Source organism: Gigantopelta aegis, chromosome 15, assembly GCF_016097555.1.
Source record: "Gigantopelta aegis isolate Gae_Host chromosome 15, Gae_host_genome, whole genome shotgun sequence".
NCBI classification, from domain to species: Eukaryota; Metazoa; Mollusca; class Gastropoda; order Neomphalida; family Peltospiridae; genus Gigantopelta; species Gigantopelta aegis.
This window is the reverse complement of record NC_054713.1, coordinates 12,291,384-12,306,873: the sequence shown is the minus strand read 5'-3', so window position 1 is coordinate 12,306,873 and position 15,490 is coordinate 12,291,384. Positions and strand designations below refer to the sequence as shown.

Here is a 15,490-nt window from a genome sequence, read left to right as displayed (position 1 = left end):
TATCACCACCAACATCATCGCCATATCACCATCATATATCGCCATCATCACTGTATCATGACTATATCACCACCAACATCACTGTCATATCACCGCCGACATCATTGTCATATCATCATCATATATCACCATCATCACTGTATCATGACTATATCACCACCAATATCATCATCATCATATCATGAAGATAATCACTATCAATAATAATCGTCATATCACCACCAACATCATATTACTATCATCATCATATCACCATCATAGTCATATCACCAACATCATCTTATCAAGACCATAATCATCACCGACATCATATTCAGATTACATCATTATCATCATTGTATAGTGACCATCTCACCACCAAAATCATTATCATATATCACCATTATCATTATATTATCATATGATAGTAATCAACTCCAACATTACAGACATATCACCATCATCATATTGTGACCATAATCACCAACATCATTTTCATATCACTATCATCATCATCATCATCATCATCATAATATTACGATGGTAATCATCACCAACATGTCATTATCATGGTCGTCAGTGCACATTGTGAACTTACCGAACAAGAGAGTAATGAATCCACCAAGAGGAAAAGCTTGTTTATACTTGAATAACTCAATGTCCTGTCGTGGGAAGCTAAAGTCGCCAGTAAGTGTCAGATCAAAGGCTTTGAACATGTTGTCACCTCCTTCTGAAAATCCCTTGATCAACTCTGTGGTCTGAAAATCAAATGGAGAGAACACTTAGTAACTGGTTTGTGGAGGAGGCATGAGATAGTAGAGCACTCGCCTGAACGTCTTCAGTCGTAGGATCAATCCCTCTCAGTGGACACATTTTCTGATTGTTTCCCTCCCCATTCCCAACCAGTGTCCTATGTATTGTATAACCAGTGTCCCATCTATTGTATAACCAGTGTCCCATGTATTGTATAACCAGTGTCCCATATATTGTATAACCAGTGTCCCATGTATTGTATATAAAAGGCCATGTTTCTGTCCCCATTCCTCACCAGTGTCCCATGTATTGTATAACCAGTGTCCCATGTATTGTATAACCAGTGTCCTATGTATTGTATAACCAGTGTCCTCTGTATTGTTTAACCAGTGTCCCATGTATTGTATATAAAAGTTTCTGTCCCCATTCCTCACCAGTGTTGTATTGTATAACTGTCCCCTATTCCCCCAACCAGTGTCCTATGTATTGCATAACCAGTGTCCCATCTATTGTATAACCAGTGTCCCATTCCTCATTGTATAACCAGTGTCCATGTATTGTAATCCAGTGTCCATATATTGTATAACCAGTGTCCTATGTATTGTATATAAAAGACCATGTTTCTGTCCCCATTCCTCACCAGTGTCCCATGTATTGTATAACCAGTGTCCTCTGTATTGTATAACCAGTGTCCTCTGTATTGTATAACCAGTGTCCCATGTATTGTATATAAAAGGCCATGTTTCTGTCCCCATTCCTCACCAGTGTCCCATGTATTGTATAACCAGTGTCCTATGTATTGTATAACCAGTGTCCTATGTATTGTATAACCAGTATCCCATGTATTGTATAACCAGTGTCCTATGTATTGCATAACCAGTGTCCCAGGTATTGTATATAAAAGGCCATGTTTCTGTCCCCATTCCTCACCAGTGTCCCATGTATTGCATAACCAGTGTCTCATGTATTGTAAATCCAGTATCCCATGTATTGTATAACCAGTGTCCCATGTATTGTATAACCAGTGTCTCGTGTATTGTATAACCAATGTCTTGTGTATTGTATAACCAGTGTCCCATGTATTGTATATAAAAGGCCATGTTTCTGTCCCCATTCCTCACCAGTGTCCCATGTATTGTATAACCAGTGTCCCATCTATTGTATAACCAGTGTCCCATGTATTGTATAACCAGTGTCCCATATATTGTATAACCAGTGTCCCATGTATTGTATATAAAAGACCATGTTTCTGTCCCCATTCCTCACCAGTGTCCCATGTATTGTATAACCAGTGTCCCATGTATTGTATAACCAGTGTCCTCTGTATTGTATAACCAGTGTCCCATGTATTGTATATAAAAGGCCATGTTTCTGTCCCCATTCCTCACCAGTGTCCCATGTATTGTATAACCAGTGTCCTATGTATTGCATAACCAGTGTCCCATGTATTGTATAACCAGTGTCCTATGTATTGTATAACCAGAGTCCTCTGTATTGTATAACCAGTGTCCCATGTATTGTATATAAAAGGCCATGTTTCTGTCCCATTCCTCACCAGTGTCCCATGTATTGTATAACCAGTGTCCTATGTATTGCATAACCAGTGTCCCAGGTATTGTATATAAAAGGACATGTTTCTGTCCCCATTCCCAATCAGTGTCCTATGTATTGTATAACCAGTGTCCCATATATTGTATAACCAGTGTCCCATGTATTGTATAACCAGTGTCCCATATATTGTATAACCAGTGTCCCATGTATTGTATATAAAATACCATGTTTCTGTCCCCATTTCTCACCAGTGTCCCATGTATTGTATAACCAGTGTCCTATGTAGTGTATAACCAGTGTCCTCTGTATTGTATAACCAGTGTCCCATGTATTGTATAACCATGTTTCTGTCCCCATTCCTCACCAGTGTCCCATGTATTGTATAACCAGTGTCTCGTGTATTGTAAATCCAGTATCCCATGTATTGTATAACCAGTGTCCCATGTATTGTGTAACAAGTGTCTCGTGTATTATATAACCAGTGTCCCATGTATTGTATAACCAGTGTCCCATGTATTGTATATAAAAGGCCATGTTTCTGTCCCCATTCCCAACCAGTGTCCTATGTATTGTATAACCAGTGTCCCATCTATTGTATAACCAGTGTCCCATGTATTGTATAACCAGTGTCCCATGTATTGTATATAAAAGGCCATGTTTCTGTCCCCATTCCTCACCAGTGTCCCATGTATTGTATAACCAGTGTCCTATGTAGTGTATAACCAGTGTCCTCTGTATTGTATAACCAGTGTCCCATGTATTGTATAACCATGTTTCTGTCCCCATTCCTCACCAGTGTCCCATGTATTGTATAACCAGTGTCTCGTGTATTGTAAATCCAGTATCCCATGTATTGTATAACCAGTGTCCCATGTATTGTGTAACCAGTGTCTCGTGTATTATATAACCAGTGTCCCATGTATTGTATAACCAGTGTCCCATGTATTGTATATAAAAGGCCATGTTTCTGTCCCCATTCCCAACCAGTGTCCTATGTATTGTATAACCAGTGTCCCATCTATTGTATAACCAGTGTCCCATATATTGTATAACCAGTGTCCCATGTATTGTATATAAAAGACCATGTTTCTGTCCCCATTCCTCACCAGTGTCCCATGTATTGTATAACCAGTGTCCTCTGTATTGTATAACCAGTGTCCCATGTATTGTATATAAAAGGCCATGTTTATGTCCCCATTCCTCACCAGTGTCCCATGTATTGTATAACCAATGTCATATGTATTGTATAACCAGTGTCCTATGTATTGTATAACCAGTATCCCATGTATTGTATAACCAGTGTCCTATGTATTGCATAACCAGTGTCCCAGGTATTGTATATAAAAGGCCATGTGTCCCCATTCCTCACCAGTGTCCCATGTGTATAGTGTCTCATGTATTGTAAATCCAGTATCCCATGTATTGTATAACCAGTGTCCCATGTATTGTATAACCAGTGTCTCGTGTATTGTATAACCAATGTCTTGTGTATTGTATAACCAGTGTCCCATGTATTGTATATAAAAGGCCATGTTTCTGTCCCCATTCCTCACCAGTGTCCCATGTATTGTATAACCAGTGTCCTCTGTATTGTATAACCAGTGTCCCATGTATTGTATATAAAAGGCCATGTTTATGTCCCCATTCCTCACCAGTGTCCCATGTATTGTATAACCAATGTCATATGTATTGTATAACCAGTGTCCTATGTATTGTATAACCAGTATCCCATGTATTGTATAACCAGTGTCCTATGTATTGCATAACCAGTGTCCCAGGTATTGTATATAAAAGGCCATGTTTCTGTCCCCATTCCTCACCAGTGTCCCATGTATTGCATAACCAGTGTCTCATGTATTGTAAATCCAGTATCCCATGTATTGTATAACCAGTGTCCCATGTATTGTATAACCAGTCTCGTGTATTGTATAACCAATGTCTTGTGTATTGTATAACCAGTGTCCCATGTATTGTATATAAAAGGCCATGTTTCTGTCCCCATTCCTCACCAGTGTCCCATGTATTGTATAACCAGTGTCTCGTGTATTGTAAATCCAGTATCCCATGTATTGTATAACCAGTGTCCCATATATTATGTAACCAGTGTCTCGTGTATTATATAACCAGTGTCCCATGTATTGTATAACCAGTGTCCCATGTATTGTATATAAAAGGCCATGTTTCTGTCCCCATTCCCAACCAGTGTCCTATGTATTGTATAACCAGTGTCCCATGTATTGTATAACCAGTGTCCCATGTATTGTATAACCAGTGTCCCATGTATTGTATATCCAGTGTCCCATGTATTGTATAACCAGTGTCCTATGTATTGTATAACCAGTGTCCCATGTATTGTATATAAAAGGCCATGCTTCTGTCCCCATTCCTCACCAGTGTCCCATATATTGTATAGCAAAGGCCATGTTTCTATCCCCATTCCTAACCAGTGTCCCATGTATTGTGTAGCAAAGGCCATGTTTTTTTGCCCATTCCTAACCAGTGTCTCATGTATTGTGTAGCAAAGGCCATGTTTCTATCCCCATTTCTACTAACCAGTGTCCCATGTATTGTGTAGCAAAGGCCATGTTTCTATCCCCATTCCTAACCAGTGTCCCATGTATTGTGTAGCAAAGGCCATGTTTCTATCCTCATTCCTAACCAGTGTCCCATGTATTGTGTATCAAAGGCCATGTTTCTATCCCCATTCCTAACCAGTGGCCCAAGTATTGTGTAGCAAAGGCCATGATATGTATTGTCCTGTGAGAATGTACATATAAAAGATCCCTGGCTACTAATAGAAAAATATAGTGGATTTTCTCCAAGACTTATGTCAGAATTATCAAATGTTTGACATCAAATTGACAATAATCTACTAAGCGAAGTCATACAAAGTATACACTGATTGTTTGCATGAGCCAAAAAATAATTGCAGTCAATTCATAGATAAATTAAAACAGCATTTTATTTCCTCATGTATAAACAGTGCATCAAGGACTCAAGACATAGAATGGAGGTAACTCTGCACTGTAGTTTTTATTTCCTTTCAACTTATTTTCATGCTTATATCCATGGTAAGGTTCAAGCACGCTGTCCTGGGCACACACCTTAGCTATCTGAGCTGTCTGTCCGTGACAGTGGATTAGTTGTCAGTTGTTACTGAGAGAGAAGAGGGTGTAGTAGTCTTACACCTACCCACTGAGTCGTTAAAATTCGCTCTCAGTGGAAGCCGGTACCAGGCTGCGAACCCTGTACCTACCAGCCTTATTTCTGCCCCGAATTGGGCCCCTGGCTTCCCAGAGACCGAAACCCTGGGGCGGACATGCTCGAAACCCTCGTGGTATATGAGCATATTAAAGTATTACGCACGCACTCACGCACCAGCCTTATGTCTGATGGCTTAACTACAATACCACCGAGGCTGGTTTACTTGATCATATGATACGTGTATCTGTAGTCAAATGCTTCAAGTCAACATTTGACAAGCTCGATTAGTCATACCATAACACCTCTATAATACCCAGTCATGTAACTCACATGTATACTCGACTAACTGGTGAAATAAGTTAAGAAAAACAATTAAACTAAATTAATCAAAACATCACTACTCTTTTGTACTCAGTGATATAACTTATGTTTGATTAATTGGCCAAATCCCTGTCCATTTGAAAGAAAGAAAGAAATGTTTTATTTAACGACGCACCCAACACATTTTATTTATGGTTATATGGCGTCAAACATATGGGGAAGGACCACACAGATACTGAGAGAGGAAACCCGCTGTTGCCACTTCATGGGCTACTCTTTTCAATTAGCAGCAAGGGATCTTTTATATGCACCATCCCACAGACAGGGTAGTACATACCACAGCCTTTGATATACCAGTCGTGGTGCACTGGCTGGAATGAGAAATAGCCCAATGGGCCCACTGATGGGGATCGATCCCAGACAGTCTGCGCATCAAGCTAGCACTTTACCACTGGGCTATATCTCGCCCCCTTATTTCTAAAAAAGTTATTCAAAATTCACTACAAGTTTGTTTTGTTTAACGATACCACTAAAGCACATGTTTTAAACCCACTACATTTTTTCATTAGTAGTAAGGAATCTTTTATATGCACCATCCCACAGACAGGATAACACATACCAGTCGTGGTGCACTGGCTAGAGCGAGAAATAGCCCAATGGGCCCACTGACGGGGATCGATCATAGACCAATTGCACGTCGTACAAGCGTTTTACCATTGGGCTATGTCCCACCCTTCAGAATTTACTGGGAAGTATGCCCCCCCCCACCCCCCCCAAACCCCCTACAGAACGGGAGCATGGCTCATTTTCCTTCAATTCAAATTGCCATTTTTAGAATTTTGTGACACCTCTTTACAAAATTCTGGATCTGCCCCTGAATATTTAAAAGAATAATGCTTGACCAACTCACTTACTCAGGACGTCACAATTTTACTGTACTCAACCAATGTACTCTACTGTACTCGATAATAAAACTAGGACTTGATTAGTTGATCAAAATTAAAGTTTGTTTTCTTTAAAGGGACATTCCTGAGTTTGCTGCAAAATTCTTTAAGATGTTATCGACTAACAGACTTTTTAACGATTGTAATTACATATCAAATATAGCTTTCTGCATCAAATATTATTGGCTGTATATTAAATGTGTTTCTGATTGTTCTAATATTTGTACTAGGTTAAATTTCATTTTATTTCCTGAAATATTGTTTTTTCGTACGTACGAAATTATTTGAAGACAAATTCCAGTTTGGGCTTCTTACAAATATTAACATGAACATTGAATATACAGACACTGATATTCTAAACAAGAAAATGTATTTAATATGTAAGTTTAATCGTAGAAATATTTTATTAGTCGGAACATCTTACAATGCAACAAACTCAGGAATGTCCCTTTAACGACACCACAAGAGCACACTGATTTAATAATCATTGGATGTCAAGCATTTGGTAATTTTGACATATAGTCTTAAGAGAGGAAACCTGCTACATTTTTCCAAATAGTAGCAAGGGATCTTTTACAAGCATCATCACACAGACAGGACAGCACATACTACAGTCTTTGATATACCAGTTGTGGTGTATTGGCTGGAACAAAAAATAGCCCAATGGGCTGACTGATAGGGATCGATCCTAGAAGGAAGAAAGGAAATGTTTTAATTAATGACGCGCTCAACACATTTTATTTACGGTTATATGGCATCAGACATATGATTAAGGACCACACAGATATTGATAGAGAAAACCCGCTGTCGCCACTTCATGGGCTACTCTTTTCGATTAGCAGCAAGGGATCTTTTATATGCACCATCCCACAGACAGGATAGCACATACCACGGCCTTTGATGTACCAGTCGTGGTGCACTGGCTGGAGCGAGAAATAGCTCAATGGGCCCATCAATGGGGATCAATCCCAAACCGACCATGCATCAAGCGAGCGCTTTACCACTGGGCTACGTCCCGCCCCTCGATCCTAGAACGGACGCACATTAGGCGAATGCTTTACCACTGGGCTACATTCCAGTGCTTCACAAACACACTACTTACCAGTGACTGTATGAGCTCTTTTATGTTTTTCGCCAGTTTCAGCGCCAGCTCTGGGTCAATGTTCTTCATGTCTAACAGAGCACTTATCTCCCCTAGAGTCATGTCAGCCATTTTTGCACTAAGAAGTTTCATGCCAGCTTTGGTGAGACCTTTTCCGACAATAAACGTTTGATGAACCCGGCCAGCAATCTCAACACCGCTACCAAGCATTTCCTGGATCTTGTCAGCTGTAAGGCAAAATAATATACAATCTCAACACCACTACCAAGCATTTCCTGGATCTTGTCAGCTGTAAGGCAAAATAATATACAATCTCAACACAGCTACCAAGCATTTCCATGATCTTGTCAGCTGTAAGGCAAAATAATATACAATCTCAACACAGCTACCAAGCATTTCCATGATCTTGTCAGCTGTAAGGCAAAATAATATACAATCTCAACACAGCTACCAAGCATTTCCATGATCTTGTCTGCTGTAAAACAAAATAATATACAATCTCAACACCGCTACCAAGCATTTCCAGGATCTTGTCTGCTGTAAAACAAAAAAAAATACAATCTCAACACCGCTACCAAGCATTTCCAGGATCTTGTCTGCTGTAAAAAAAAAAAAAATACAATCTCAACACCGCTACCAAGCATTTCCAGGATCTTGTCTGCTGTAAAACAAAATAATATACAATCTCAACACCGCTACCAAGCATTTCCAGGATCTTGTCTGCTGTAAAAAAAAATAAAATACAATCTCAACACCGCTACCAAGCATTTCCAGGATCTTGTCTGCTGTAAAACAAAATAATATACAATCTCAACACAGCTACCAAGCATTTCCATGATCTTGTCTGCTGTAAAACAAAATAATATACAATCTCAACACCGCTACCAAGCATTTCCAGGATCTTGTCTGCTGTAAAAAAAAAAAATATACAATCTCAACACCGCTACCAAGCATTTCCAGGATCTTGTCTGCTGTAAAAAAAAAAAATATACAATCTCAACACCGCTACCAAGCATTTCCAGGATCTTGTCTGCTGTAAAAAAAAAAAATATACAATCTCAACACCGCTACCAAGCATTTCCAGGATCTTGTCTGCTGTAAAACAAAATAATATACAATCTCAACACCGCTACCAAGCATTTCCAGGATCTTGTCTGCTGTAAAAAAAAAAAAAATACAATCTCAACACCGCTACCAAGCATTTCCAGGATCTTGTCTGCTGTAAAAAAAAAAAAAAATACAATCTCAACACCGCTACCAAGCATTTCCAGGATCTTGTCTGCTGTAAAACAAAATAATATACAATCTCAACACCGCTACCAAGCATTTCCAGGATCTTGTCTGCTGTAAAACAAAATAATATACAATCTCAACACCGCTACCAAGCATTTCCAGGATCTTGTCTGCTGTAAAACAAAATAATATACAATCTCAACACCGCTACCAAGCATTTCCAGGATCTTGTCTGCTGTAAAACAAAATAATATACAATCTCAACACCGCTACCAAGCATTTCCAGGATCTTGTCTGCTGTAAAAAACCCAAAAACAATCAAGCTGTTCACTGTAAAGCAAACCAAAATACAATTTTAAAAATCTTCTAACTATCAACCAAACATTTCAATGATCTTGTCCGCTGTAAAGCAAACCAAAATACAATTTTAAAAACCTTCTAACTATCAACCAAACATTTCAATGATCTTGTCGGCTGTAAAGCAAACCAAAATACAATTTTAAAAACCTTCTAACTATCAACCAAACATTTCAATGATCTTGTCGGCTGTAAAGCAAACCAAAATACAATTTTAAAAACCTTCTAACTATCAACCAAACATTTCAATGATCTTGTCGGCTGTAAAGCAAACCAAAATACAATTTTAAAAACCTTCTAACTATCAACCAAACATTTCAATGATCTTGTCGGCTGTAAAGCAAACCAAAATACAATTTTAAAAACCTTCTAACTATCAACCAAACATTTCCATGATCTTGTCGGCTGTAAAGCAAACCAAAATACAATTTTAAAAACCTTCTAACTATCAACCAAACATTTCCATGATCTTGTCGGCTGTAAAGCAAACCAAAATACAATTTTAAAAACCTTCTAACTATCAACCAAACATTTCCATGATCTTGTCGGCTGTAAAGCAAACCAAAATACAATTTTAAAAAACCTTCTAACTATCAACCAAACATTTCCATGATCTTGTCGGCTGTAAAGCAAACCAAAATACAATTTTAAAAAACCTTCTAACTATCAACCAAGCATTTCAATGATCTTGTCCGCTGTAAAGCAAACCAAAATACAATTTTAAAAATCTTCTAACTATCAACCAAGCAATTCAATGATCTTGTCCGCTGTAAAGCAAACCAAAATACAATTTTAAAAATCTTCTAACTATCAACCAAGCATTTCAATGATCTTGTCCGCTGTAAAGCAAACCAAAATACAATTTAAAAAACCTTCTAACTATCAACCAAACATTTCAATGATCTTGTCGGCTGTAAAGCAAACCAAAATACAATTTAAAAAACGCTTCTAACTATCAACCAAACATTTCCATGATCTTGTCCGCTGTAAAGCAAACCAAAATACAATTTAAAAAACCTTCTAACTATCAACCAAACATTTCCATGATCTTGTCCGCTGTAAAGCAAACCAAAATACAATTTAAAAAATGCTTCTAACTATCAACCAAGCATTTCCATGATCTTTTTCGCTGTAAAGCAAAATATACTCAACAACGAAAGTTTAGCTAATGTTAAAAACATTGCATAACATTTATAAATTAACCTATTTTTTATTAATTAGTATTCACATCTGAAATGTTTACCATTTACAAACAACATAAACTCAACAACCTTTGCCTTAACACAACAGGAGGACCTGGTTTTCTTTTAAGTTTATTCAACCATGGCAAATTTAAACGTCACAAAAGATATTTGCTAAACTTTCGTTGTTGAGAATAATATACAATAAAAAAAACTTCTAACTATCAAGCAAGCATTTCCATGATCTTGTCCACTATAAAACAAAATAATATACAATAAAATAAATTCTAACTATCAACCAAGCATTTCCATGATCTTGTCTGCTGTAAAAACAAAATAATATACAATAAAAAAACACTCTAACTGTCAACAAAGCATTTCTATTATCTTTGAAATAATATACAATTTAAAAAAACTTTCTATCAACCAATTTCCATCTTTTCCGCTTAAAAACATCTTTGAAATAATATACAATAAAAAAACTTTCTATCAACCTAGCATTTCCATAACCTTTTCCACTGTAAACCAAAATAATATGCAATTTGAAAAAACCTGCTATCAACCAAGCATTTCCATGATCTTTTCCGCTGTAAAACAAAAGTATATACAATAGAGAAAAAACATTCTGGCTATGTGTCATGATTTTTTTCAGCTGTAAAAAAAAAAAAAAAAAAAATAGAAATCAAGCATTAAATGTCTTGCCGATCATAAATTCATAAATGGTGGTTCGATCCTGTGATGCAATCACCTCAAGCGAGCACTGAGCTAAATTTCCCCCCCCTCCCCCAGTTTTAACAAAATGAACCAACATACCTCCTTCCACTTCTAAGGTGACAAGCCCCCCTCCTGCTGGGCTGCTGTATAACAGGGTGCCAGGGTTCCGGTTACCCATGGTCTTCGCTGCACTTTTCACATTAGACATGTCACCATCTGTTGGGGTCTGGCGACGGGCCACTTCTTCAGCCTTTAAAAATCAAGATAGAGAAAATGAGAAGGAAGGAAGGAAATGTTTTATTTAACGATGCACTCAACACATTTTATTTACAGTTATATGGCATCAGACATATGGTCAGGGACCAAACAGATATTGAGAGAGGACACCCGCTGTCGCCACTTCATGGGCTTATCTTTTCGATTAGCAGCAAGGGATCTTTTATATGCATCATCCCACAGACAGGATATAGAACATACCATGGCCTTTGTTAAACCAGTTGTAGAGCACTGGCTGGAACGAGAAATAGCCCAATGGGCCCATGACGGTAATCAATCCTAGATCGATCACGAATCAGGTGAGCGCTTTACCACCGAATTATGTGCTGTCCAAAAATGAGAAGAAGATATTAATACGCATTGGAAAAAAGCCTTTCACTTAAAGGCAGGGTCAACTCAAACAAGAGCCTTATGTGTTGGAAAGATGCATACCCGGACCACCAACACATACTGCAGACCTGTCAACCTTTAGTCAAGAGAAAGCAGGAGGTGTGTGTTGAAAAAGCAGGAGATTTTTTAAATTCACACAATTTAACCCAAAATCGCAAGATTTAAAAAAAACATTATTACAATAAGTTATATGAATACTTTATATACTTCTTAAATTTAGATCTTGGCATTAAAAAAATATATATATATTAATTTTTTTTTTTTTTTTTTATTATATTTTTTTTTTTTAAGTTTAATATTATTATGATTTAATACATATTTAAAAAAAAAAAAATATTTTATCCAAAAATGTTAAGAACACGAACAAGAAATAAAAAAATTAATTAGTACATTTACGGTATTACACTTACAGCCTTACAGGTTGCGTTACATTATCATTTGTGGTTAGTGTACCTAAGTACCAAAGACAAATTTATATAAATCTTATAAATTAATATTCAGTTTTTACTATAATGAGGAACGGTGGCGTGGTACTTATTTAAAATCATTATAATGATGCAATAAACATTGTATTTCCATTAATCATAAGTAAAACCTCATTACGGACATCGTGTGAAATATACTGGAATTATACCCATTTCCGTGAGTAACTTTATGTCAATGTCAAACACAACATTTTTTAATTGTACAAAAATAATTTCTTGAAGTGTACCCTTATAACCAATATTTTACCGCACAAACATACAAAATTAACTGACACAAGTATGTTTATACAGCTAATTGGTCTTTTCGTTGTCTTGCTGTGACATGTCATTTTAACATGCATGTGTATCGCTGTCAACTCGGGAGTCTGGCAGTTCAGATTCGTCATAGTTGCATTATGTAATCCAGTGGGAAGACATTTTACAATTCAGAGGTGTTATTAGAACTAAATTGGATATTTTTATTTTTTTATATGGCAACACTGAATGTCAATACACAGCCTGTTGAATTAGCGGCAACACGCTTTGCAGTCATTACGATGACAACAAACATTATAATAACACGTCATTTTATAAACTCCATGTGCTTTTTTAACAATATAAATAGGCTATCCCACAATTCTCACTTCGGCAAAGGTTAAACAGTCGGGACAATTCGGCCTGTTACATTCTCGGAAACCGAAAGTAGTCGACATTTTCCGAATGAGAAAAAAAAAGGCAGAGTTACTTCCCTTCTGTTATTTTGACAAAAAGAGGATCGATTTTTTTTTATGCTTACAAAAATGTCATTTAACAGGAGAAACTGTCTCCCGCACAGGTGATAGGGGATTTGATCAAATACCGGGAGACTCCCGCGGAATCCGGGAGGGTTGACAGGTCTGATACTGACACTTCAGCAAATGAAAAAAGCCTTTCCCTTAAAGGCAGGGTCAACTCAAACAAGAGCCTTATGTGTTGGAAAGATGCATACCCGGACCACCAACACATACTGACACTTCAGCAAATGAAAAAAGCCTTTCCCTTAAAGGCAGGGTCAACTCAAACAAGAGCCTTATGTGTTGGAAAGATGCATACCCGGACCACCAACACATACTGACACTTCAGCAAATGAAAAAAGCCTTTCCCTTAAAGGCAGGGTCAACTCAAACAAGAGCCTTATGTGTTGGAAAGATGCATACCCAGACCACCAACACATACTGACACTTTAGCAAATGAAAAACGCCTAATTTTAAAGTTAATAAAAAAACATGATTATTCCTGCTAACTGGGGGCAGTCATTTTGTTTTGTTTTTGTGACGTCCGGTGGTATAGCTCGGGGCGAAGTTAATACAATTTTACTAAATAATAGTAAAAATTGCAGATATGTCACTTAAAGAGAGATATATAGCTTAAAAACACTAATGGTGTGGGTGGGTGGGGGGGGGGGGGGGGGGGGGGGCAGGATATTCATATTTACAAAACTGCAACAGTTGACACATTTTTTTCACTAGCCGTTGGGCATGGCAATAGTAGTTATTTACTAGCCCAACATTGAATATCACTAGCCATGGGAGTGGGGCTACCATAATCTAGAAGCCCTGAGGATACATTCACAGAAAACCAACAAAAACATTGGGCATACATTGTCTATATCACAATGGTTACCTCAAATTTCTTCAACTTGTCGAAAGCCTCTGTAATCTGTGCATTAGTGGCTCCAGCTGCTATCAATAGAGAAGTCAGTTCACGTGGATCTCGTGTCTTCTCCAACAGTCTACAAATATAAAACAATAAAATGTATCAGTCTATTTTAGAAGTCAGTTCACGTGGATCTCGTGTCTTCTCCAACAGTCTACAAATATAAAACAATAAAATGTATCAGTCTATTTTAGAAGTCAGTTCACGTGGATCTCGTGTCTTCTCCAACAGTCTACAAATATAAAACAATAAAATGTATCAGTCTATTTTAGAAGTCAGTTCACGTGGATCTCGTGTCTTCTCCAACAGTCTACAAATATAAAACAATAAAATGTATCAGTCTATTTTAGAAGTCAGTTCACGTGGATCTCGTGTCTTCTCCAACAGTCTACAAATATAAAACAATAAAATGTATCAGTCTATTTTAGAAGTCAGTTCACGTGGATCTCGTGTCTTCTCCAACAGTCTACAAATATAAAACAATAAAATGTATCAGTCTATTTTAGAAGTCAGTTCACGTGGATCTCGTGTCTTCTCCAACAGTCTACAAATATAAAACAATAAAATGTATCAGTCTATATTAGAAGTCAGTTCACGTGGATCTCGTGTCTTCTCCAACAGTCTACAAATATAAAACAATAAAATGTATCAGTATATTTTAGAAGTCAGTTCACGTGGATCTCGTGTCTTCTCCAACAGTCTACAAATATAAAACAATAAAATGTATCAGTCTATTTTAGAAGTCAGTTCACGTGGATCTCGTGTCTTCTCCAACAGTCTACAAATATAAAACAATAAAATGTATCAGTCTATTTTAGAAGTCAGTTCACGTGGATCTCGTGTCTTCTCCAACAGTCTACAAATATAAAACAATAAAATGTATCAGTCTATTTTAGAAGTCAGTTCACGTGGATCTCGTGTCTTCTCCAACAGTCTACAAATATAAAACAATAAAATGTATCAGTCTATTTTAGAAGTCAGTTCACGTGGATCTCGTGTCTTCTCCAACAGTCTACAAATATAAAACAATAAAATGTATCAGTCTATTTTAGAAGTCAGTTCACGTGGATCTCGTGTCTTCTCCAACAGTCTACAAATATAAAACAATAAAATGTATCAGTCTATTTTAGAAGTCAGTTCACGTGGATCTCGTGTCTTCTCCAACAGTCTACAAATATAAAACAATAAAATGTATCAGTCTATTTTAGAAGTCAGTTCACGTGGATCTCGTGTCTTCTCCAACAGTCTACAAATATAAAACAATAAAATGTATCAGTCTATTTTAGAAGTGAAGGAATGTTTTATTTAACAATGCACTCAATACAT

The 15,490-nt window shown here is 37.2% G+C and overlaps 1 protein-coding gene across 1 annotated transcript in view; it reads right to left on the bottom strand.

Moving 5' to 3' along the window:
- LOC121390363 overlaps positions 1-15,490 on the bottom strand; it is a 310,647-nt gene that overhangs the window by 100,172 nt on the left and 194,985 nt on the right. The window contains exons 80-83 of the mRNA XM_041522159.1: positions 14,132-14,240; positions 11,439-11,589; positions 7,855-8,081; positions 578-737 (exon numbers count right to left, since the gene is read on the bottom strand). Coding sequence (XP_041378093.1) covers positions 578-737; positions 7,855-8,081; positions 11,439-11,589; positions 14,132-14,240 — 647 coding nt within the window. The remainder of the gene's footprint in view (positions 1-577; positions 738-7,854; positions 8,082-11,438; positions 11,590-14,131; positions 14,241-15,490) is intronic.